The sequence below is a fragment of the Rana temporaria genome, chromosome 8 (genome assembly GCF_905171775.1).
Source record: "Rana temporaria chromosome 8, aRanTem1.1, whole genome shotgun sequence".
In the NCBI taxonomy this organism is placed as follows: Eukaryota; Metazoa; Chordata; class Amphibia; order Anura; family Ranidae; genus Rana; species Rana temporaria.
This window is the reverse complement of record NC_053496.1, coordinates 62,508,252-62,535,283: the sequence shown is the minus strand read 5'-3', so window position 1 is coordinate 62,535,283 and position 27,032 is coordinate 62,508,252. Positions and strand designations below refer to the sequence as shown.

The following is a 27,032-nucleotide window of genomic DNA, read 5'->3' as shown; positions in this document are numbered from 1 at the left end:
GTTGTGTACACACAAAAATATACAAAAACAAGTTTCCTTTAAAAATAAAGCTTTATTAAAAATTCACAACATTCAGAACGGCAAATAGGAAGATCTGCAAGGCCCCAGTCACACAGGCTTTAGCTGGCTGAAAGACTATTGAAGCCTCTTAGAAGAATATCTAAAGTCACAGCCACCATTGCACATTGCTTGTGTCCACCTGAAAGGTGCTTCATCTGATTTAAGAAACCTCCTCAAAGCTTAATGAAAGTTTATAAGTGTTTGCTTTACCTATGTTCTTCAACTGACATTTAAACATTAAAACCAGTCTGAGCTAGGCCTAAGGGTTTCTTTAAGTGACTGCCGTGTCCTCTTCTTATGTGGGTTAACGAGGCGATAGATATGGAGTAAAGACAAAAAGAAAGTTGGTGGAGGGACGCAGAGCGAGAGATGCTTACTGCTACAATAAACCACTGGAGACTCTGCAAAATTAAACCAGCCAGTGGGTGAATCATTCCACCACAACCACCCAAAACTTGATTTTTGAAAGCTTTGCACCTTTAACATTCTTCTTCCAACAGTCAGCCTGTTCTTTATTTCACCTTCTATCACTTTTGTAGATGTTTTGCAAATTGTTCAGTCAATTCTTAAAAAGTTAGTAAACCCTGATGGGTTTTACTTACTCTTTATTTCCCTGCAAAGGTAAAGCATAATGGGCTACTATACATCACATAGTGGCCCAATATGTGTCACTTACCTGAAATTGAAGCCTGCAATGTCACCGGTGTCCCCACTAGCAGCGAGCGTCCATCTTCACCCCTCTTCTTTCTACGGCACACAGCCTTCTTGTAAATATCTCCTAAACCGTGGAGGTTTAGGAGATATTTCGAGCACCTACAGGTAAGCCTTAATATAGGCTTACCTGTAGGTAAAAGTGGTTGTACAGAGTGTACAACCCCTTTAATAAGTCAGTATTCAATATTTTTTGTGCCATCTTATTGTGGACTTTCATTATACGTGATTATGTATATATTTCCATTTATATATTCCCCCTCTAAATCATCTTCTGTGTTGTATGTTCAGCCTTATAAATCCCACCAGTGGGTTGTGAACCAAACAAATACATGAAGAAATATATAACACTGAATGGCAAAGTGATTGGTTTTAATGCTAAGTTTATATATTATACTAGGATGTACCTGTAGTGATGTAGTAATAAACGTATATCAGAATAATGTCTAAGAAAGGGAACTCTTTCAAGCTGTGTGGCCTGGATCAATCCATCAGACATTCTTGTAAATCAACATAAAGAAATGGGTCAAACGGACACTTTAAGAGGTAGTTCTTTCTAGGGAGACGCTGAACTCCAGTGTTTTCTTATCCTAAACGTTCTCCTAAAGTGGAACTCCAACCCTTCCTCACTCTATACAAAACTACTGAAAAACGGGACTTTGGTTGGAGTTCTACTTTAGCATCAAATGTACAAATAAGGTTCCTAGACTTGCTAGTACACAACACTTTGCAAAAATAACAAACATGTGAAATGACAGAAAACCGTTAAGCTTAAAACAGATATAGCGTTCTCACGGAGCACACAAGGTCCTCAGAAATGATGTGGTTCCTAAAAAGCAAGTACCAGTAACCTGAAAGCCTGAGATACATAAAACGTATCAGAATAGCTTCACAATGAAAGCTGAAGTCTTATTGGCTGCTACAGACCACACCATCACTTGGCCTTTGATCAATTTGGTATAAATTCACCCCAAGTGTATGTAGGAGTCACAGTCAGAACCATGCTGGGATATGGAAGCAGTACATCCAATGATGTGTAAAAGAAATCCTGTAAATCAGTAAATTCTTTTCAACTTTAACTCACGATTTGTGATCAGAACAAAGTTACTTCTCAGGTTTTTTCTTTGATGTTGTGGGGCTGGCAGGAGGCTCATTTTCCTTATTTACTCTCTTCACCTTGCCCTTGCCTTTGGAAGAAAAGGTCAGCGTGGCCTTGTTGAATTCCAGAGAGAAAACCCCCACGTCCCCATCAAATCGGTTTTTAGCCACTTGCAGATGTCTCTTGCCTGGACCACTTGCCAGCTTTCGGTCCTGGAGGATCATAACATTATCAGACTCCTGACTGGCCTGGAGCCAGGGAAAAAAAAAAAGACAACATATTTTAAAAATATAATCTCTCACAATACATAAAATATGGGCTCAATTCACAAAACACAGAGAGGGATCCTTTTTTTTTAAACTACAATTATTTTCAGGTTAGAGCCAGAAGATTTAAAAATTACAATCATGTATCTAAAACTAGAGATCCTTATCCTGGTGCCAATGCTTTGCAATTTGAGTCTAATGTCAGTAAAGACCTTAATCAGCTACATCCATTTTACATCATGGGGTTATTTACAAAAGACAAATCCACTTTGCACTACAAGTGAAAAGTGCACTTGAAATTGCACTTGGAAGTGTAGTCGTAAATCTGAGGGGTAGATCTGAAATGAGGGGAAGCTCTGCTGAATTTATTATCCAATCATGTGCAAGCTAAAATGCTGTTTTTTATTTTCCTTGCATGCCCCCCTCAGATCTACAGCAAAATCAACTTCCAAGTGCACTTTGCACTTGTAAAGCAAAGTGGATATGACCTTTAGTAAATGACCCCCCATGTGTCAGCCTTTGGAGCCCTTAAAGTCTAAGTCCACCTTTTCCAGAAAATAGCCTATGCAGTTCAACCTGACTATTTAACCGTTTTTCGTCTGCTAGCGGGGGTTAAAAGAGGGCAAATAGCACCGCTAAAACGCTGCTAAGAATAGCGACGCTTTACCGCCGACGCCCCCACTGCTCCAGTGTGAAAGGGGCCTTACTTGTAAACACAGAAGCCTTCTGTTTTTACAAGGACAGCTTTAATTTCTCACCTGTAGAACACGTGTCAAACACAATGGTCCGCCAGGCTATTTCATGTGGAATAGACGCTGACCAATGATCTCCCTACAAAAGAGAGAGAGAGCGATGTGGACAGCATGTTAAAGTGCTGAAACCTAAAGCCAGCACTCTGTATGTAGCGCGCTCTGTACACAGCGCACCCCTGAACTCTGCACTGTGAATAGCGAACTCCACACATAACGCACTGGTATTTATTGCCCTTTTAAGATCCTCTCAATGTAGTTCCACAGGAGAGGGTGTGGTTGAGTTCCTGCAGCTATTCTGCAAAGTCCTGGATACATTTATATAGTCTTACGGATGCAACTGACCCCATGAAGGGCAACCATAATGCTCATGCGGGCTGCAATGAAAAAAAGAGTTTGACACCTCTGCCGTAGACCATTTGGTCCCTCCTGGAACCCTGGCCAAAAAACTCCCAGTAAGCAGTCCCCACATGCCCTGCCTTGTTGCTAGGAAGTGAGAACTGTTGATTTTCGACCCTGTATTGCTGGAGGCAAGTGTCCAACAGTTTACATATCCAAGCAAACAAGGCAGTAACATGTTTTTACAAAGCTTCACAGTTTTTCAACATCTGCATACACCAGCATTGGTGTTGGAACGAATCATCTGAGTTTCCATTATTTCTTATGGGGAAACTTGCTTTGATATATGAGTGCTTTGGATTACAAGCATGCTCCTGGAACAAATTATGCTCGTAATCCAAGGTATTACTGTCTAATTAACAGAAGTTTATAGCTACGGTTCACATACACTGTCATACTTTGCATACAGCATACAGAATTTCCAATATTTCTCTTAAAAAGGTATGTGAAAGCACACTCAGTATTTTAGAATGTACTATTACTGGAAGAGTTTTTGATGTGGGATATAAAATGCAAACTTGATGCACAAAAGAAGTTTAGCTTTGAATGGTGGCCGGCGCTACAGTAATATGTTAAACCCAAAATGTTACAAAAGGTGAACTTATCTTTCAAAACAATAAATGAGAGTTTGAGGTGTGACAGATTTGGCACCGTTGTTTTTGGCTCTGTGGTAAGGGAAGAGGAGAGATCTCACCAACAAAAGATGCCAGAAGCTTGAAGCTGATTTAAGCTGTCTATACATATTCCCTAAATCAAAACGCCTGGATTTCATTTCCAAATTGTAATTAAAGCTGAACTCCAGCCCATGAGCTAAATTGAAAGATGAAATACATACCAAGAAGCTATTATAACAGCCAAAAGATTTGTAATTCTATCCATCCAGCTCTAAGGGTTACACATCCCACTACCCCATACAGCAAAGCCAGGTGGAGGACATATAAAAAGTCTACACACCCCTGTTAAAATGTCAGGTTTCTGTTATATAAAAATATGAGACAACGATAAATAATTTCAGAACTTTTTTCACCTTTAATGTGACCTATAAAACCGTACAACTCAATTAAAAACCAAACTGAAATCTGTTATTTAGTAAAAAATAAAAAAATAAAATAACATGGTTGCATAAGTGTGCACTAGGGATTTGCTCCGGCGGGTTCGCACAGTCCACGAACAGCACGGCGCTGCGCTAACCACAGGCAGGGAGACATTTCCCCATCCCTGCAGCCGAGCATCGGGACAACGTCTCCCTGCCTGTGATTAGCACAGCGCCGTGCAGACTTCCTAGCGGGCTCTGCACGTGGACTGTGCGAACACGCCGGAGCTCATCCCTAGTGTGCAGAGCACACCCTCTTATAACTGGGGATGCAGCTGTGTTCAGAATTAGGCAATCACATTCAAACTCATGTTAAATAGGAGTCAGTACACACCTGCCATCATTTATAGCAGGCCTCGACAAATCCCGGGCGCCAGGTCGCCATGGCGACTAGAAATAGTGTCCTGGCGACTTGGCTTGGAAGGTGGGCAAAAAAAAAAAAAAATTTTTTTTTTGTGAGTTGGCGTCATCTGGTGGTGGCCGTTGGTATTACAAGTTAAACAGCAATTCTAATGTCATTTTTCACTATTTTCACTGCCATCTTCTTCCCTCTAATTAGAACCCCCAAACATTGTATATATATATATATTTTTATCCTAACACCCTAGAGAATAAAATGGCGATCGTTGCAATACTTTCTGTCACGCCGTATTTGCGCAGCGGTCTTACAAGCGCACTTTTTTGGGAAACAATTACACTTTTTTTAATTAAAAAATAAGACAACAGTAAAGTTATCCCCATTTTTTTTAATATTATGAAAGATAATGTTACGCCGAGTAAATTCATACCCAACATGTCACGCTTCAAAATTGCGTCCGCTCGTGGAATGCCGACAAACTTTTACCCTTTAAAATCTTCATAGGCAACGTTTAAAAAAAATCTACAGGTTGCATGTTTTGAGTTACAGAGGAGGTCTAGGGCTAGAATTATTGCTCTCGCTCTACCAATCGCGGTGATACCTCACATGTGGTTTGAACACCGTTTACATATGCGGGCGCTACTCACGTATGTGTTCGCTTCTGCACGCAAGCTCGTCGGGACGGGGTGCGTTTTCTGGCTCCTAACTTTTTTAGCTGGCTCCTAGATTCCAAGCAAATTTGTCAACCCCTGGTTTAAAGTGCTTCTGATCAACTCCAAATAAAGTTAAACTGTTCTAGTAGGTCTTTCCTGACATTTTCTTAGGCGCATCGTAGAGAGTGCACAGTGCACAGCTGAAGTGCTTTGTTCTAAGGGGAGTATTTAATAATGTGCTAGTATGCTATGCATACTAGCACATTATGGCATTGTCCTGCAGGTTTTTTTGTTTGTTTTTTTTAACCTGCAGTTTACTACTGCTTTAGCACTACTACCAACCAACACACAGCGCAGCTTTGTTCAGTAAACACAGATGCACCATCATTTGGCTAATCTAGTGTAACTGGGATGTGGAGACACATTTTACTACCCATAGCTTACTTCCTGCCTGGTAATTCTAAAAAATGACATTGCAATCAGTCTCTGCAAAGCCTTCTTAGTCTGAAGTGGTAAACAGAGCCGCCTCACAGCAACCATAAATAATCACATTTAAAACAGGTGTGGGCAAATGAACAAATTAATTCTGGATGAAAAAAGTGCAGTTTAAAAGCCAAAATCTTTCCCTCCACTGGCACCAATAAAGGAGTTTATAAGTCCTTTTTAATTCTGTATTCACTGGCTGCTTATGTTTGGCACTGTTACCTCTATGTATTAAGTAACTGGTATTCCACATTCACTTGCATATTATGGTCCCAAACAGATGATTGACCTACTTTTGCAGAGCCAAAAATAGATGATGTCTGTAATTCCTTGTCATCATCTTCTTTCCGGGGGTGAATGACCAGAGTCACATGACAGCTATTATCTGTGGCAAATTTCCTGAAAGCACCAACGATGTAGTCCTGCAGTGCAAATCTGGAAGACACGTGTTCAAATTTAGCTGGGGGACAGAATGAATCAAAATCCATCATCTTCCACAGTCTGCACAAAGAGTTTATTTATACATATAACATCTGCACAGAAATCACTGCACAAAGCTTAAAGCGGAACCCCAGACAAACTTTTTTTGTAGAAACGAGTCAGATGCTGTGTCAGTTTTTATGATGCTATCTGTGTCTCTGATGGCGAGATCTGCCCTTGTGTCTTATCTTAGTGACATTCTGGGCATTGTTGTGATCTGAACATGAAAACTGAAATGGCCCAGCTGTTGACAAGTCAGGAAGTCAGAGTAAATCTCAGAGAAACTGTAAGAAATATTAAAAAGGGATTTAACCTCTTTCTGATCGCCTAATGCATATGTTTGGCAATAGCGTGGGCAGGCCTTAACAACCATGTGCCGCACATATGCGTTCATGACACACCATGTTCTGTGCTGAAAACGCACACCAAGCCTACTGACGGAGCAACATCGGTGTTTACGATCGGGAACCGGAGAAAAGGGGCGCCCGATCATGTGACCGATGTGACAACCGATCACAGTGGTCAATGAAACGCCACCTCCTCAGTCAGAACACCTTAAAGTGCCAGCTGGGGGTGGCAAGGGACTAAAAAGGGATTAAAGTACATCTTTAATTAATAGAGTGAGGAAGGGTTAGATCCACTGTTGAGTTGTTATTGCTATCTGCCTTGGGGGTTCACCTCTCTATTTGTACCATGACAATAGTCTTCTCAAGAACAAGAGGAAAGGGAACTCTTCCAATGGGGACACATGCTTCAGAGACAACTATCTAAAAGTGGAAACCCTCCTTGCTTTAGGACAATGTTTCTGACTTCCTGTTGGGTCTCTGGTACAGGAAGTGAAGGTAAGTTTCCCCAATGACCAGACAACAAAAAATAACCTGGTTGGCTTTGTCAAGTTTTGGATACACTTTAATTTCTCCTTGTGCTATCCAAAACTAAAAGAAACATTCACAAGTTAATTCCCTCCTAAGTTCTTTTTTAAAGTGAACCTGTACTTTGACCATGCAGGGCACATTATTAGGGTCACCTAATGCCAGCCACTGTTAGCTGCTTATACTTCCCTTCTTCCTTCACTCTGGGAAGTGACATGACATACTGAATATACCAGGGAATTAATGTGGCTCTCCTTTCTTCCTCATGGCAGTGCTGGTTCTTGCCAATGGATGGCATACAGCACTGTTACACAGGGGCGGAGGAAGAGCCTTCTTCCTTCACTCTGGGAAGTGACATGACAAACTGAATATACCAGGGAATGCATGTGGCTCTCCTTTCTTCCTCATGGCAGTGCTGGTTCTTGCCAATGGATGGCCCCTCAGGCATACAGCACTGTTACACAGGGGCAGAGGAAGAGCCTTCTACCCTGTGTATGCTCCAAGTCACAATCTTCTTACTCTCCTTTCTGCAGGTGAATGTGTACTGAAGGGAAGTACAAGAATAGAGAAGCACAGGTTCACTTTAAACTAGTCACCTAAGAACATAGTTACAGATTTAACAAACAGCAGCCAACCACAGGCTATAGGTTAAAACGATTTATAGAAGGTATGAAGGTGTTCCAGAGGACATTTTGAAGCAGGCAACATCCTAACTGGGTGCCAGCAAAGTAGATGGGTGGGCAATGTGGTCCTCTTTAAAATTATGATGTGTACACCACTGAGCAAAGTTTTGAAAACACTGTAATAACATAAGTTTGATCCCCTTTTTTCCTTTCCCAAAAATAGGTTTTAAAGTGGACCTTTTCCCTCAAAACCTTAAAGGCACAGGATGACTCCGCTCGACATGCTGATCTCTGAACACATTCTTCTCCTATGTAACTTGTATAGCGCTACAAATGCGAACTGAATCGCCTCAAGGCGCTTTGCATCCAGTGTCGTCCTGATCCTTCAGAAGAGGTGGGTCTTTTTTCCTAAAAGACCGATGGTTTTCTTCTATGCGGGTGGTCGTGGGTAGAGCATTCTGTGACATAGGCAGTGCCTCCCAGATACGCCCACCCCTGCCAAGGGTTGACCACCAGTGCTTCCCAAGGAGTTCTTATGTGTAAACTGTAAAATCTTGCAAGATACCAGGAGAATTTATTTTTTCTCCCCACAGATGAATCCATGGCCACATATAAAGAGTAATAAATAGTGTCAGATCTCATAAAGCATATACATGAGATCAGACACAGATGTCATCTTTGGGCTGGTGCAGACAAGGAAGAAGCTGACACCAATGGCTTTTTTTTTTTTTAAATGGCAGTGCAGGTCTTCGAACAAATGGTGGCATGCAATTATAAGCATGTTTATGTGATTTCCTATAGTCATTTCATTGGTGTTGGTGGTTCATTGAGGGGAGGGGGAGGGGGTAGGAGAAGAACTCCTTTAAACATAAATAGAGAACATATGACATTGAAAAACTCTTCTTACTTATCAGTATGCAGCTGTTCCTGTCCTATCATGAACTGCAGATTATCAATGATCACATGGCCAATGTCATACATGTACACTGCATGCTTCATTGTGTCAATCACAGATCTGGAGAGAAAAAAAAAAGGGGGGTAAACAATCAGACAGAACGCCAAGCAGAAAATAAGCCATTTAGCAGCAACTGTACACAGGAAGCCACATAAAGCTGGTTTGGTAAATCCTATGTTTAATTGGATTACAAGATGTTAAGAGAGACACATTCAGTGCTGTGGCATGAACAGGTTCTGGTGGAAAATTAGAAACACTACATTTTAAAACTGACCTGGAGTGGTTGAGATATAAATATGATTTGAATTATATAAAACAGTCTTAACCCTATGAGCCAAATCCTGACAAACATTAGGTACCAGTGTAACTATTGGGTTTGTGTACATCAGCAACAGACAAGCCAAATTCCATTGATTTTAAGAACTTGCATGCGAGATGCATTTAGCATTCATTTACCAGAGGAAAATGCATACTGCTCAGTGCATTCCACACCCTTAAAAATACTTCACAAATGCATGTCAGAAGACACACAAATAGCTGTACACTTAAATTATAAGAAGGCGCTGTATCTGGGCGTATGTAGGAACTCTGTCCAATGCAACCCAAGTTTTCTGAAATGTTTCACAGTAATGTGGCAAGGTCTTCCATTCACACTGTGTGGTTAATTCATTAGAACCAGTGGGAGAGGGTTGTTTCTACAAGACTGGAATCAATCCCTTGCTACAATTAGCGTTCTCTAAAGAGGCGGCATTGATAGCCTGCACTGGTGGGCACTGATGAGGGTCCACTGGTGGGCACTGATGAGGCAGCACTGATGAGGCAGCACTGATGGACACTGATAGGTTTGCACTGGTGGGAACTGATGAGACGGCACTGATGGACACTGATAGGCTGCACTGATGAGGTGACACTGATGGACACTAGTCTGTCCATATACTACCCTAGCCTACCGGCATATCATCCATGGGTGCAATGTGCTCACTGCATACAGGCCCCCACAGTGGGTGGGGGGGGGCCCACTGTGCTGTGACACACTGCACCCATGGATGCCCTAGGGTGCCAAGATGGGGGAGCAGTAATATAATGGTATGTCATATATATTTGCATATAGACAAGGTGTTGTTGCATGTAAGTCTGACTCCTGATAAATGTAATTTTAGTTTTAATTATCATGATATAAAATAATGGATGTGGAGTTTTTTTTTTGGGGGGGGGAGCAGCATTTCATTCTTGGAACCAGGCAATGTCTTGGGCCGGCCCTGAATCTACTGTAACCAGAAATCAAACATCTCCTCACATGTTCACCGATAGGATGTGCCGTTAACTTCTTCTCTTTGCTTACTGTACCACCAATCAGGCCTCAACTTCCAGGGTGGGTCTGAATCTGACTAGTCTCAGAAGCTTCCTATTACAACACTTTGTTGCTGTATGTGGTACAATAACTGGCATGCAGTGGGGGGGGGGGGGGGGGTTCGGGAATCTCCCTTCAGAATTACTAAAATCATTAAATTCACATATCAATGCGGGAACTCTGCAACAATCCTTACGAGCGGCGAACTCGTATGTCCGTTCGTCAGATGTTGTGGTGTGTCCTGCCTACCAATCCCGACGCGTATCGTCACGATCACGTGACTTCATCAGGGGATGAAGTCACGTGATTGTGACGATACGCGTCGGGATTGGTAGGCAGGACACACCACAACATCTGACGAACGGACATACGAGTTCGCCGCTCGTAAGGATTGTTGCAGAGTTCCCGCATTGATATGTGAGTTTTAACTGTTGCTTTTAATAAAATCGGTTTACATTGCTGACTGGGCTATACTATGGGTATGTTTCTTTCACCCCTTTTCACATTGCAAACGCCACCTGAGCGCTCCATCTGAGCTAATGAGAGAGGGATAGGAGTTACCATAAGCCCACAGCAGCTGAGACAGTGTCACACACTGAGAAACCCTGGGGAGACCAAAACAGCCAGCATCTGAACCCTGAGAATTAGTGGAAAGAAGCAGAGGAAAGATAGAGGGACCGACGAGTGCGGTACTCGTGGATATGAGTCTGAGATCTCTCACTCACATGTGAGTGCATTCCCATTCGCCAAGATCCCATTTGCTAATATCTTTTTTGTGACGGTATTTCACCATCAGCCTCTTTTTGTCTTTTTACTTTGTTTTTTCATGTTAAACATCGGATGGAGATTTACATGTGTTATTTGTGGATTGTAACCATCTAGACCAGTTTGACCTGGACATATTGTGGTCAACTCGAGGTGAGCAGCTGGGTTCACCAAAGGTGTTTACATATAACTTTGGTGTTGGCTCAACTATCCTATTTTCACCTATATTACGGATCTAAGGGTCTCATATATATTTCCTTCAGGACTGTTTTCCGTGTACTTTTCGTATTTTCATTTTTTGATTGCATTTTTATTTTTACACAATACCTGCACCGCTGGAGATTAGGATTTATCTCCGTTTGGAGCACATTAATGTACGGCAGGACTGCACTGGATCTGGACCTTCTTAGAGTGCAGACTTGTTCATTAAGGACTGTCCTTGTATTGGTCTCACTGTTATATGTTTTATAATATTGTTCTCACTAAATAATATTTTCACCAGTCACTCATAAATATTACTGTCCATTACATACTCCCTGTCCCACACCTTACAGCGCAAGTATTGCAATTTAATCTTTCTGTTTCACTTTAGTCTATCGAGGTAGACTTTTATATTTGCAGCAGTATTTTTAGTTTGTCCCCCTCCTTTCACTTTTCAGACAGCGCAGGAGTTTACTCTATCTACATTAAATTACTCAGATCAGACAAAAAATATGTTCATTCACATCACAGGTTATATCATTTTAGCCAAAATACAAAAATAATACACTTTAGTAAGAAAAAATAAATGAAAATATTTTTATTATTATTTATATATATATATATATATATATATATATATATATATATATATATATATATATATATATATATATATATATATTACATATACATACACACACACACAAGAATCTGCAGTGCACCTCAGTACAGAGCGGACTTTGCTATCTAGCTCACTAGTCACATAGCAAATTGCATCCTCCAAACTTTACAGTTTTTATAATTATTTACTGCTATTTTCATTCTTGGGAATTTTAATTTAATTTATTGAAAACTTATCAGCATTTTACAAGCCTTTCTGTTGCCCTGTTAAAAAAATGTAAAACAATATACAATCTGAGGGGCAGGGAAAAGTAGGATAATAAAACACAGCACATCCCACTAATATAAGAAATACCATAACAAATTATACCATCTTTGAGAAAACAAAGACCCCCAATAACCTTATATATGGTAATGCATTGGCTAATCGAATGTGTTAAAACTCGCACAAAACGTAAGCAATGATTCTTAGATAAGGTTCTATATTATGGACAACTCTGTCTGGTGACTTACTTGATGTTTTGTTGTCCGTGGAAGGTCATAAAATAAAGAGGCAGCTCCTCAAATCTGTCTGCCCACTCGTCATACATGTCCAGCTGTTCTTCCAGACGCAGCAGAGAGAATTGGGTCAGCATGACTTTGGCCAGACGCACGTTGTTGAGTTCAAAACTCCCCCACAAGGTGTTAACCCCCTGAACGCACAAGTCCAAAGCATATTCACTTATGAATGTTGTTTTACCACTACCAGTTGGGCCTAGGAAAAAAAAAAGTCAAAAGGAAAGTCAAATAAATAATAATGTAAAAGAATAACACATAGATGCAAAAAATGGCTTTATCACCGCCATCTAGTGGCAATAAAGTAGAAGTCAACTTGAAGCAACTCATTTACTTATCATCCGAACAGTTTGAAGCTCTAATCTACACAAGCTGCATCTGTATGGAGAAATGACCACCTTCTGTTGATCTCAAATAGTATTACAAACAATAGCAATTTTGTTGTTGTTAAATGCTAGATATTGAATTGGCATGTAATTTAACAAGACAACTAATGTAAAGGAAAAATCCCCCCAAAAAAGGCATCAAAGGATTAAAATAGCAAAAACAGGTTGTGGTTTTTCTATTCTCATCCATACAGACCTTAAAGTGTTTGTAAAACGATCACCTTGTAAAACAACAAATTTGGTTTAAAATTGAAATGAAAGCCAAAACGTGTGTATAGATATAAGAAAAACATTATAAATACCTTTTCTTTATAAGTTCCCTCTGTTCTCATCTTCATAAGAGCTAAGGGGGAGGAAAAGCAGCAGCACACTGGTCTTCCCAGTAAAAGGCTGTGTTAATGGGGTGGTTTAGGGAACTGACCACGATGTGCTCTTCTGCTTAGTGTGGTCAGTATTTAATAGGAAAGCAGGGGGACTAGCAAGAATAGCAGGGATTTCACACAAAGGAAGAAATCCAGGAGAAGGAACAAATATTCCTAAATGCAAAATGAGAGCAACAACAGTCTAGAGCAGGCAATCCCCGGGCACGAGGTCGCAATTGCGACAAGAAATTGTGACCTGGCGCCCACGGCGGCCGGTAGTTGAGGCTGCGGCTTTGCGGCCTACAAGGCCACGAAGTTGCGGCCTCAATTACCGGCCGTGGCGGGGGCGCACAGAGGCTCAGGCAATTGCGTGGCGGGCCCGCGACAACCGATAATTGAGGCCGCGGCCTTGTGAAGTCCCTCGGTGTCCTCCTGTGAGCTGGCCGGTGGACGTTGGCATTACAAGTTAAACAGCAATTCTAATGTCATTTTTCACTGCCATCTTCTTCCCTATAATTAGAACTCCCAAACATTATATATATTTTTTATTCTAACACCCTAGAGAATAAAATGGCGATTGATGCAATACTTTCTGTCACGCCGTATTTGCGCAGCGGTCTTACAAGCGCACTTTTTTGGGAAAAAATACACTTTTTTTATTAAAAAATAAGACAACAGTAAAGTTATCCCAATTTCTTTTTTATATTATGAAAGATAATGTTACGCAGAATAAATTGATACCCAACATGTCATGCTTCAAAATTGCGTCCGCTTGTGGAATGCCGACAAACTTTTACCCTTTAAAATCTCCATAGGCTACGTTTAAAAAAATCTACAGGTTGCATGTTTTGAGTTACAGAGGAGGTCTAGAGCTAGCGCTCTAACGATCGTGGCGATACCTCACGTGTGGTTTGAATACCGTTTACATATGCGGGCGCTACTCTACGAGGTTTTATTGAGCTACTTCAAGTGCTTTCAAGCTTTTTTGAGCATAAGCATTTTGATACTTTTGGAAACATTGCCCTCTGAGACCAGCCGACCACTCTATCTTTCTTTACTTATCGACCTTCTTTTCCTTTCTCATTTCAACATTTGCACCCTTCTCTATAGCGGATGAAGTCCTCCTTACTCTACATCTCTCTCTATAGCCTTACGGCTTATCAGGTGAAATGGGATAATAATTCAGTGTCTCTCTCTATAATTGTTGGCTTGGTCGCCTCAAACTCTTCTGTCCTCTCAGATTATTGCTTCTATAGAATGCTATACCTTTTTTCTAGGAACTGAAAATTACCTTAATATGGCGGTTCAGTTTACCTAGTGGATTATTTTACTTTACCTGCCCTTTACTCCACTTTGGATTTGAACCCTGAGTTATGTCTTAGGTATCGGTTTTACCATAATCTGTCAATTGGTTTTCTTTTTGTATATCTATGCTACTTATTAATAAAAAACCTTTGTAAAAGAAAAAAATACAGAAAAAAAACCCTCATTATTTTCAGAGTTTCTGTTATAAAATTTTCCAAATAAATAATCTTTCTTCATAAATTTAGGATAAAATGTATTCTGCTACATTTCTTTGGTACATATACCGTATATACTCGAGTATAAGCCGACCCGAATATAAGCCAAGGCACCTAATTTTACCACAAAAAACTGGGAAAACATTTTGACTCGAGTATAAGCCTAGGGTGTTCATCTGCATGCCTCACTGTGCCCATGACTAGACTTACGTTTAACATGGGAGTATATAGAAGGGGTGCCCGGCTTTGAAAAATCGGTGCTCCCCGGCCGTAGGTCCCCCAGACAGCAAACTTTGCACACTTGTAGAGGAAGAGTGGGGCTACATGTGTGCCAAGTTTGGCCGGCACCTGGTCCCCAAAGTCCGGGAGATCAGGCGCAAAATGGTGACTCGAGTATAAGCCAAAGGGGGGGATTTTCAGCACAAAAAAATGTGCTGAAAAACTCGGCTTATACTCGAGTATATACTGTAACCCAAATCAGCCGTTTCACAGTAATGCACTTAAACATGTGATATGTATTTTCAAAAACACATACAGTATTGCATTTTTAATGCCCAGCTTGAAAATTTAACATAATGCATACTCATTTTGCATATGTTTTCAACCCTGGCTGCATGAGAAAAACCTGACATGGGACCCCAAAAAAAAGCACATTGACTATAATAGAACGCTTCTGGTGCGTTTTTCAAACAGGGCATCAAAGATGCAGCAAGCAGGAGTTTTTAATAATGCAGCATACTATTAAAAAAAACACAGCACAGGGATGTGAACAGATAAGAGTTTAACCACTTAAAGCGGATGTGCCATGGGAACAAAATATTAAAAGCCAGCAGCTACAAATACTGCAGCTGCTGACTTTTAATATTAGGACACTTACCTGTCCTGGAGTCCAGCGCCGATCGCAGCAGAGCACGAGCGATCGCTCGTCTCTCTGCTGCTCCCCCCGCCATCCACGCTGAGGGAACCAGGAAGTGAAGCGCTGCGGCTTCACTGCCCGGTTCCCTATGGCGCATGCGCGAGTCGCGCTGCGCCCGCCGATTGGCTCACACGCTGTGTGCTGGGAGCCGAGTGTTCCCAGCACACAACGGGCGACAGACGGGATGTGACGGAATGCCCGTCTTTTGCCCATAGCGTGTGGCCGGAAGTGGGTGCAAATACCTGTCTTTAGACAGGTATCTGCACCCCCCTCCCCCTGAAAGGTGTCAAATGTGACACCGGAGGGGGGGAGGGTTCCGATCAGCGGGACTCCACTTTAGGGTGGAGAACCGCTTTAAGGACCGCCTCCTGCACATATACGTCGGCAGAATGGCACGGCTGGGCACAAGCACGTATATATACGTCCTGTACTTGTACCCAGCCGTGGGTTGCGGCGCGCTCCCGCGACCCGGTCCAAAGCTCCGGGACCGCGGGTCCCGCGGACCCGATCGCCGCTCGAGTGCGGCGATCGGTCCCCGGAGCTGAAGAACGGGGAGAGCCGTGTGTAAACACAGCTTCCCCGTGCTTCACTGTGGCGGCGTATCGATCGCGTCATCCCCTTTATAGGGGAGACACGATCGATGACGTCACACCTACAGCCACACCCCCCTACAGTTGTAAACACACACTAGGTGAACACTAACTCCTACAGCGCCCCCTGTGGTTAACTCCCAAACTGCAACTGTCATTTTCACAATAAAGAAAGCAATTTAAATGCATTTTTTGCTGTGAAAATGACAATGGTCCCAAAAAAGTGTCAAAATTGTCCGAAGTGTCCGCCATAATGTCGCAGTCACGAAAAAAAACGCTGATCGCCGCCATTAGTAGTAAAAAAAATAAAAATGCAATAAAAACTATCCCCTATTTTGTAAACGTTATAAATTTTGCGCAAACCAACCGATAAACGATTATTTTTTACCAAAAATAGGTAGAAGAATACGTATCGGCCTAAACTGAGGAAAAAAAATAAAATTATATATGTTTTTGGGGGATATTTATTATAGCAAAAAGTAAAAAATATTGCATTTTTTTCAAAATTGTCGCTCTATTTTTGTTTATAGCGCAAAAACTAAAAACCGCAGATGTGATCAAATACCACCAAAAGAAAGCTCTATTTGTGGGGAAAAAACGGACGCCAATTTTGTTTGGGAGCCACGTCGCACGACCGCGCAATTGTCTGTTAAAGCGACGCAGTCCCGAACTGTAAAAACACCTTGGGTCTTTAGCCAGCATATTGGTCCGGGGCTTAAGTGGTTAAAGGACTATTTTTCAGAAGCTTTTGTCGCACTGGACAGGTGCCTTTTACCATGGCACCATCCATCCAACCATCCATGGTGCGTACCAGGGTGAACAGGGCCTTGCAAACCAACAGACATCAAGAGATCCAACAGATTCAATTCCACAACACTATATACAGGCATACCCCGCTTTAAGTACACTCACTTTACATACACTCGCGAGTAAGGACATACCCCCGAGTGTATGTAAAGTGCCTTACAAGTACTGTACAGACATTTTTCAGATGCAGTAGAAGGAGCTGAAGCTTCGAGAGCATAGCCCGCCCTGTTCCAGTGTGCCCCTGACACCCCCACTACAGCCCCTGAGACCTCAACTACAGCTCCTGACACCCCAAATACAGCCCCTGACCCCCCTACTACACCCTAGAAGTGAAAAAAGGTATTGTTTCACTTTAAGTACATTTTCGTTTTACATACATGCTCTGGTCCCATTGTGTACTTAAATGTGGGGTATGCCTGTAGTCTGTAGCCAGAAATACAGAATCCCGGTCTCTGCATTGTAACAGAGCCCGCCATTACTTACTATATGGTAAAAAAGTCACATTTAAGCAACTCTGGCATATGATCTTGGAAAGGTACCGTATCCACTATGTGATAGATAGACTTTTTCGAGATGTACATGGATGACAAAGGTTCATTTGCATACAATAAATTGTGTGAACATTACCCTCAATAAATCGTGTGAAGAATTTATGTTAGCTTATGTTATCTGAACTTGATTGTATCATTGAAGTCAATATCTCAACTCCTTTAGTAAATCAGCCCTATTGTGTGACAAACCACCAGCACACAGTACCACAATCATCAAATGCAACTACAAACAATGCTAGAATGCAAAATGCAGGACACTTCTCACATACCTGGTAAACTGATGAAAGCAAAATAACACTTTAAATGCATGAAAAGTGAATCTAATATCCAGAAAAATTATCTTTTATTCTACATTAGTTCAACATAGAAAATCAGGAAGATTACCAAAGTCAAACCTTCAAAACCTGAATCAAAGGGACTTCAATGAACTGGGCCTGGGCTTTCCATTAAAGTGAATAGGAACTGAGGAGGGCATGTGTCAGTACAGCAAGATTTCTGACAGAAGCTGTGTCTTTAGCTGGGTCACTGTGAAGTTCTGCGGAAAGCACTGTGGGTTAAAGTGTTGCTAAACTCAGGACCTGCATTCACTATATCTGGTCTCCTACAGTACACAGAACATGGAAATGCAATTATTTTAGTAAATATAAACTGCTAAATACCTTTTCTCATCAGCAGTACGTAGCAGTCTTGTGACTATCAAGTGTCTGGTTAAAGCTTGTAGGAGGAGTTTTCATTCTGCTCTGACTGTCCTATAAGGCTGCATGACCCCTGACTTTGTCTGGACAGTGCTGATTGTTTGGACTGAGATTGTTTGCTGGTGATTGTTTGTGATGCTCTGGGCAAAAAGATGCAGTTTTAGTGTCCACCAGCAGGTGTTTCCCAGCAGCCAACAGCGCTGCCTGGCCACACCTGCTAGGAGGGTACTTAAAGTGTAAGTTCACCTTTATAGAAAATCTGTAAGGTAAACTTTACACTGGGCCCCCTTCCTCATCCCCTACCGGTCCTGCTGATCTGGAGTCATGCGATCACCCGCTGTGAAAAATCGGGTCACCGCTTTACCGGTCCGGAGATTCGAAATTCCAGCGACTTTCTCCCCTCTCCTCCATCGCTGACAGGATGGCATAGGAGAGTTATGAGTTGTCAGCGCCATCTATGTGACGGCACCGACCAATTACAATGCCATCTATCAGTACATGCAGAGAGGTATGGAAACGAGATTCAAATCCCCGGATCGGCGAGACTCGATGTCTCTCAGCGGGTAAACAGGTCAGCAGGATGGGGGGGGGGGGCGGCGAAGAAGGAGGTCCAGTGTAAATTCACCTTACAGATTTTCGATAAAGGTGAAATTACCATGCGGCAGGTTGGCAGCGCTGCGTGAATCGCAGTACCTGTACGGTGGCTTGCGCAGGCACAGTTTCTAGCAGCGTGCTCTCGCTCCTGCTGCTGACTTTATGTCCGCCGGCAACCCGCGATCATCTAATACAGACGCAGAATGTGGGTCTGCCAGTGTAAACAAGCAGATCCCTGTTCTGACAGGAGACATCTCAGATCTTCTGTTCCCAGTGATCAGGAACAGTGATCTCGGTTATGTCCCAGTGAGCCCATCCCCCTACAGTTAGAACACACCAGGGAACACAATTAACCCCTTGATCGACCTCTAGTGTTAAAGGGTTTGTAAACCCTCTTTTTTTTTTTTTTTTTAATAACAAACTTATCATACTTGCCTCCACTGTGCAGTTTATTTTACACAGTGTGGCCCCAAATCTCGTCTTCTGGGGTCCCCCCGGCAGCTCCTCCTCGCATCGTATAACCCCCTAGGAGAAGCGCTCTCCCGGGGGGTTACCTTTGCGGGCGCGCTCACAAGTCTTTGCATCTATAGACACAGAATGCCGGACTCGGCCCCAGCCCCGCATCATTGGATTTGATTGACAGCAGCGGGAAACAATGGCTGCACGGCTATCAATCTATCCAATCAAGAGCTGAGACACCGGCCAGAGAGCTGGAATGCGTCTCCGCCGAGGGATCGAAGCGCTCAGGTGAGTAAAGCAGGGGGGCTGGTCACTGTCAGAAGTTGTTTCACCTTAATGCATAGGATGCATTAAAGCGGAGGTTCACCCTAAAAAACATCTATATACCATTACATTCAGCATACTTCCGACATGTACAGTATGCTGGTATTTTTTTTTTTTTCGCTGTACATACCGTCTTATAGTTCTTTTTCACCCGGCTTCCGGGTTCTCACTCCCACGAGGAATAGGCGTTCCTATGAAGAGGCGTAGATGATTGACCTGCGGATAAGGCGCGTCACGAAAATAGCCAAACTGGGACTCGGCGCTATACGGCGCCTGCGCACAGACTAGGAGCCGTGTACAGCTGACTGCGCAGGCGCCGTATAGAGCCGAGTCCCAGTTCGGCTATTTTCGGAAACGCGTGACGCGCCTTATCCGCACATCAATCATGTACGTCTCTTCATAGGAACGCCTACTCCCGGCGGTAGTGAGAACCCGGAAGCCGGGTGAAAAAGGGCATGCTATTGCAAAATAAAAACAGTACACGTGAAACCAGAAGATTAAGTAGGAGCAAAAGTTCATGTTTTCTTGGATGTATTTAAACCAGAGAGTTTGCTGGGTGAGCAAAATAAAGAAAAAACAGGGTTTCAAATGCAGAGATGTGTCAATAAATGAGGAATTGAGGTAGGTGAACTTTATAGGTACCCAAGAATTACACATAGGTGATGTTGTTTAAAAGTAGAAAAATCTATTAGGAACACATAGGTAAAGCATTAATGCTTACCCCAATTTCTCATTTCTTGGATGTATTTTTACAGCTCATCAAATTATATTTCTATATTTTACCTGTAAATACTGTCAATTCGCCTTTCCTGTGTCCCTTAAGCAGCTTATTCAATTCAGGAAATCTGTCCCACTTTACTCCAGCGACTTGCTCGGCATTTTCCAGCTGACCAAACACCTCCTCCCTGAGTTGGTGGAATGAAATGATAGACTTGTGACTGGCTGGGAGAGCGCTTTTCAGGATCTTATTTAAATTAAGTCCAAGATTAAGTGCCTGCAGAGGGCTGGGCTGCCGGTCTCCTGGTCGGATCAATGAGCATCTCTTTAGGCTGAGTTTTTGAGAAAACAATTTGGAAGCCTCCCAGGCACGCAGATCATCACCAAGCCACAGAATAATGCGCTTAAACTGCTCAAGATATGGTAAAAGGACTGGCGGTAAACAGCTTATTCCTCGAGGCAGTGATACTGTGGTTACACCTGTTGCTTGGTGTAAGGCTAAAGAATCGACTTCCCTGCTGGTGATCACAACGTCTGTGTCCTTCTTTCCCGTTACAGAAAGGCCAAATAAATTCTGATAATGTGAAGGCCGGGGGTAAAACGTTTCAATGTAACTGACTGTATCATCCTGGCATACAGCTGAGAGTAGTTTTAGACCTTTCACAGTAGAATCCCTTGGGCTATACCATGGAAACACCAGACTTTTGGTAGGTTGGAAACATTTTACCCCAAACTTCTTCAGTGTAGTATTGTTCATTTTAGACATGCTGAACATTGCCTTTATAAGCTGAGCATACTCTTCTTCAACATCATGAAACCAAACTGCTTTGTTCCAGATCCGGGACACCTCCATATCATTAAAATGTCTTTCCCCATCCTCAATATCACTGTCCCCCAGGAAGGTGGCCATGGTCTCAGGGCTCAGGATGGAACAATCCTCTTTGCTGAGCAGCTCCATGCTGTCTTTAAAGTCTGCCCAGGTACCTTCCAGCAATGTTTCCTTGCAGAGAAAGCGCCCAGTGGTCTTATCAATGAAAAGGTTGTTGCCTTTGTTGCAGGTAAAAGGGCTGGGGACATGCATGCAGCTGTAGCCATCAAGAAAGGAAATGCCCTTTGTCCGGAGGTACTGTCGGATTTCGGTCACAGTCACTGGTGCTACAGGAGCATCCAAGATTGTTAACAGATCTTTCTGAAAGTGCCTACGGGAAAAGCCTGCAAAAGAAAGTGTTCCTTTCCAAGCAGTCCCATAATTTAATCTGAACTTCCCAGCGCAGGAAAGGAACTGATGATCTGTAATATGGAATGGAGGCCCAGAGACCAGTCTGTAGAAGGCACATCTCATCATCCTGGATGGCAACATGGTTGGTTGCCCAGAATAATCCTTCTATACCCTATAGAGAGGGCTCAATCCGTACATCCTCACTTAAGGATCGCATGTCTGCAGAGGGCATCGCCATGCCACTAATCTTCCAGACACCTTGGCGCCAAGCACATTATCAGAGAAGACCCCAGTTATAAAAGAAATCTTGGTTTAGATAAAATGATTGTGGGGTGACTGTTCATACCATGGTCATTCTACCCAAGCGAACACATAGGGTTGGGGTCCTCTGCCCATAGTCAAGATGTCAGTTTGACATTGTCATTAAAGTGAAAATGAGACGTCCAGGTTGATAGTAGTGATCATCGTAGAATGAAAGAACACGCATCAATGTTGGCTATGGAAAAACAAAAAACACATTTTAGTGCAGGTTTACACACACGCTTACCAGTCCTTAAAGGGGTTGTAAAGGTACATTTTTTTTTTTCCTAAATAGCTTCCTTTACCTTAGTGCAGTCCTCCTTCACTTACCTCATCCTTCCATTTTGCTTTTAAATGTCCTTATTTCTTCTGAGAAATCCTCACTTCCTGTTCTTCTGTCTGTAACTCCACACAGTAATGCAAGGCTCTCTCCATGGTGTGGAGTGTCGTGCTCGCCCCCTCCCTTGGACTACTAGAGAGTAAGGACACCAACTAACACACAGCTCCTTTCTCTATCTGCCACGTAGAGAGCATCCTGACTCTCCTGTAGTCCAAGGGAGGGGGCGAGCACGACACTCCACACCAGGGAGAAAGCCTTGCATTACTGTGTGGAGTTACAGACAGAAGAACAGGAAGTGAGGATTTCTCAGAAGAAATAAGGACATTTAAAAGCAAAATCAAAGGATGAGGTAAGTGAAGGAGGACTGCACTAAGGTAAAGGAAGCTATTTAGGAAAAAAATTGTATCTTTACAACCCCTTTAAATATAGTGGCTGTTTTAATTTTTTATTTATTTATTTCCACTTAGTGATCAGTAACGTGTTAGGGTGACAACATTTTGTTTGGCTGTATTGTAATTTGTGGAGAAAGAGTGCTGTCGCCTTAGGATAGACAGTCTTTTGGGGCTACAGAACACCTCTCCTCTTCTACACAATATGGGAGTTGGAGGAGGGTTGTAGTCCATACAGATAGCAGGGAACTCAAATCAATGAGAGACGTTTACTCCCGCTGCTGTCAATCGAATCCTGTTAGGAGGGAGCAGGGGGTGATGCTGAGGTGCACAGTGTGTGTGTCTATGGATGCACACAGCCTGGCTCAGGAGCGCACCCCCATAGCACACAACAAAGTAGGCACCCAGAGGAAGAAGGAGCAGACAGCGCCGGGTGGAAGACTCCAGAGAGGAGGTAAGGGGCCTCTCTTTGCAATACTGTTGTACAAAGCAGGTATCAGAACATCTTTTTTTTTTTATTTCAGCAAAAGAAAATGACCATTAATATAACTTTAACCAATTAAAGGGGTTGTAAAGGTAAAAATTGTATGCATTAAGGTGAAAAAACATCAGATGACGCCGTTCGCTTCTGCACGCAAGCTCGTCAAGACAGGGCGCTTTAAAAAAATATTGTTTTTGTTTTCTTATTTATTTTAATTGATTTTATTTATTTTTACACTGTTTTTTTTTTTTAAATGGGTCACTTTTATTCCTTTTACAAGGAATGTAAACATCCCTTGTAATAGAAAAAAGCATGGCAGGTCCTCTTAAATATGAGATGTGAGGTCAAAAAGACCTCAGATCTTATATTTAGACTAAAATGCAATAAAAAATAAATAAGTTGTATGTTATGTTGCTTCCGCCCTGCTATGCTATGGAGATGGGTGGGGGCCATCTTGCCCTCACTCGTATCCACACACAGCAGCGTGAAGGACCCGTTTGCCTCCGCCGACGGCTCCAGTAAGCGGCGGAGGGCGCAGGAGAGGGGTGGGGGCACTCTCTCCCGCTGCCGATAACGGTGATCTTGCGGCGAATCCGCCACGGAGACCACCGTTATCGTTTACAGGACGGGCCACGGAAAAGATGAATATCTCGGTTGTGGCAGCAGCTGCTGCCGTTACCGATATATTCATCTTTAAAGTGATGACGTAAATATATGTGAGCCGGTCCTTAAGTGGTTAAAGGGTAACTCCACTTTCATGGGGGAAAAAATGTCACAAATAAAAATAATATTGTATATACAAGTGCAACACAAGCCAGATTGTACTACAATTATGTTGAAAATGAACTTTCCTTTTCAATCTGAAGTTCTGTAATTTTCTGTATAACACCCCCTCCCCCTAATGTAATTTCCTGCTTGTGTCATTGATTTGCCCAGAAGTCAGCACTAGGATACTAATCAGATTTTGGGCATACCCTGCACCATGAATGTCATTTTTGGTTTTGCTACGGGATGCTCTCAAGGGGATACAGGCCCTGTCACTTTCCTCTTTAGAACCCTGCAAGTGCAGCAGCTGCTTGATAATTATGAAATCACTCTCATTCACACTCACTTTGCAAATGGACACAAACAGTGATTTCTTTAGATTAGCAAATGGTAGGAATCTGCAACAAAGTATGTTAAAATCCCTGCAATGTACATAGGTCTTTTTCTCGACAAAAGTGGAGTTACTCTTTAAGCCCACTCAGCCTAAGGCTGCTTTAAAGTCGCTATAGTCCTAAAAATAGCGCCTCTCCTCCCACTCCAATGTGAAAGCCAGAGTACTTTCACACTGGAGCGGTGTGCTGGCAGGACGGTGAAAAAAAAGTCCTGCAAGACACATCTTTGCAGCGCTTTAGGAGTGGTGTATACACCACTCCTAAAGCGCCCCTGCCCATTGAAATCAATGGACAGCATCGGCAAAGCGTCGCTGCAGGCAAATTCAGCCCTTTTTTGGCAGCTAGTGAGGGTTAAAAGCACCCTGCTAGTGGCCGAAAAGCGACGCAAAAAATATGGTAAATAGCGGCGCTTTACTGCTGACGCCCCAACGTGAAAGCAGCCTGACTTATCAAAGTCCTGCTATTTCTTTTCCAACTGTCTTGCTTAATTTTTTTAAAGAGGAAGTAAACCCTGATGGGTTTTACTTCCTCTTTTGCTGCCTGAACAGCCTGCAGATGTAAAGCATAATGGGCTAGTATGCATTGCATATTAGCCCATTATGTGACACTTAGCTGCCAAAGAATCCAGCGATGCCCCCACTGCAGGAAGCGTCCATCTTCTGGTTCTTCTTCCTTCCGGGCTGCGGACTCCGGCTGTGATTTGCCAGAGCCGCGTGACGTCACTCCCATGCATGCACACGAGAGCCGCAATTCACGGCACAGACTGGGGAAGAAACGGCACTTAGTTTTGTTTCATCCCCGCGCATGCGCAGTGAAGATTTGCGGCGGACTACAAGTGAAATATCTCCTAAACGGCGCACGTTTAGGAGATATTTCCACTACCTATAGGTAAGCCTTATTCTAGGCTTACCTATAGGTAGAAGTAGTCCAACAGGGTTTACAACCCCTAGAGCCACCACCCAGGCTCATAACCAGGGCAGCCAGCACCCAGGGTCTGCTCTGCAGAGAAATTAACGTCTCATCTGTCCTCATAGCAGTGTTTGCCAAAAGTGAGGTGTGCCATGCAGACAATCCAGTGACATGTCCAGTGAAGGAGGCCACATGGGAAGTCAGGAAACAGAAGAAATCAGTGACTTTGTCTAGAGTGGCCACAATGATCAGAGGTGTGCATTAAGGTAAGCGGACACCCTGGGGCTACATGACAGATCCCCGGTACTGGCTGAGCCAATCATATAAGTGACAGATGGAGGCAAAGGATATTTTTTTTTTTATTTCCATAGCAAGTGATGACAGACAGGGCAGTGTCACATGCCCCCCCTCCCCAAATCCATGCCCTGAACCCCCAGATATTAGAGCTGTGAACATAGCAGGATTAATAAGGGGCAGGGGGCATTAATGCTCCCTGTTAACCACTAGAGGCCCACGCTATAGCCAAATGACGGCTACAGCGCGGACCTGAAAATCCAACTGGATGTCAATTCACGTCCGCCCCTTTTGGCGTTCCCTGACCGCGCAGCGGGGAAACTCTGTGTTGGCCGTGTCCTTTGGACACAGCCAATCACAGATCGCGGCGAACGGCCAATCAGAGTGGCCGTTTGCTATGCGATCTGTGCGGCCAATGAGAGATGATCTCAAATGTAAACATATGAGATCATCTCTCATTGCCGGCTTTCACAATGACAGCGTCCTGTCTCTGGAGAGGAGACCGATCTGTGTCCCTTGTACATAGAGACACAGATCGGTCACCTCCCCCAGTCACCCCCCTTCCCCCCACAGTTATAACACTATACAGGGAACATATTTAACCCCTTCCTCACCCCCTAGTGTTAACCCCTTCAATGCCAGTCACATTTACTGTATACTGTAATTAGTGCATATTTATAGCACTGATCGCTGTATAAATGTGAATGGCGCCAAAAATGTGTCCGCCATAATGTCGCAGATCGCCGCCATTACTAGTAAAAAAAACAATTCTGTCCCCTATTTTGTAGGCGCTATAACTTTTGCGCAAACCAGTCGCTTATTGCGATTTTTTTTTTTTTTACCAAAAATATGTAGAATATTTATCGGCCTAAACTGAGAATTTTTTTTTTTTTTTTTTAATTGGGCTATTTATTATAGCAACAAGTAAAAAATATTGTATTTTTTTTCAAAATTGTCGCTCTTTTTTGTTTATAGAGCAAAAAAATAAAAACTGCACAGGCGATCAAATACCACCAAAAGAAAGCTCTATTTGTGGGGAAAAAAGGACGTAAATTTTGTTTGGGAGCCACGTCGCACGACCGCGCAATTGTTAGTTAAAGCGACGCAGTGCCGAAAGCTGAAATTTCACCTGGGCAGGAGGGGGGTATATGTGCCCAGTAAGCAAGTGGTTAAAGTACCATCAAGAAAGCATTTATATTTTATTAGTTCTTTATATAGCGGTAACAATTTACACAGCGCCGGACGTATATTGTACATTCATATCAGTCCCTGTCCTCACACACATCCCAGGGTCAATGTATACAGGAGACAATGAACCGATCAGCAGGTGTTTAGAGTGTGGCAGGAAACCAAGGTAAGCACAGGGAGAGCATGCAAACTCCATGCAGACATTGTCCTTGTGAGCAGCCTGTGATGCTTTGCAATACATACACAACACAGCATGCGGGGCAGGGTAATGTCCTAGGAAACGTGCAACCCCCAAATGTCAACAATCATCACCCTCCATGTGTATCCCTATCATCTCCTCCACATTTCTCACCTCCTCCCCTGTGCTGTGTGCCTTTCATCAGTGCAATGCTCCTCTCCGTACTCCCCGGCCAGGCCCTGCTCTATACACACCTCACGTCTACATCCCAGACACTAGAGAACTCCTCAATAACCGCTAACATGCTGTACACAACCCCGCCATGCTCTCATAACACAACTTCCGCTTCCGGTGAACAGTGA

General features: G+C 43.0%; 1 protein-coding gene across 2 annotated transcripts; it reads right to left on the bottom strand.

Annotated features, from left to right (window-relative positions):
* Positions 1 to 891: 891 nt before the first annotated feature.
* Positions 892 to 27,032, bottom strand: TWNK (twinkle mtDNA helicase). Of its 2 annotated transcripts, none has more exons than XM_040361903.1 (6): positions 26,925 to 27,032; positions 20,282 to 21,930; positions 12,253 to 12,493; positions 8,754 to 8,861; positions 6,165 to 6,306; positions 892 to 2,118 (listed from the first exon to the last, which is right to left on the bottom strand). In XM_040361903.1, the coding sequence occupies exons 2-6, from the start codon at positions 21,573 to 21,575 to the stop codon at positions 1,876 to 1,878; spliced, it is 2,028 nt and encodes a 675-aa protein (XP_040217837.1). In that variant the 5' UTR covers positions 21,576 to 21,930; positions 26,925 to 27,032; the 3' UTR covers positions 892 to 1,875. The 2 variants fall into 2 exon arrangements, with proteins under 2 accessions (XP_040217837.1, XP_040217836.1); XM_040361902.1 differs by having other exon boundaries at positions 26,845 to 27,028.

Excerpts from the sequence above, each read along its gene's own strand:
- TWNK (XM_040361903.1), bottom strand. The coding sequence starts at position 21,575 with ATGTTGCCATCCAGGATGATGAGATGTGCCTTCTACAGACTGGTCTCT. Across the intron at positions 8,862-12,252 it reads CACGGACAACAAAACATCAA|ATCTGTGATTGACACAATGA; the intron begins GTAAGTCACCAG and ends TTTTCTCTCCAG. Across the intron at positions 6,307-8,753 it reads GAACAGCTGCATACTGATAA|ATTTGCACTGCAGGACTACA; the intron begins GTAAGAAGAGTT and ends CGTGTCTTCCAG.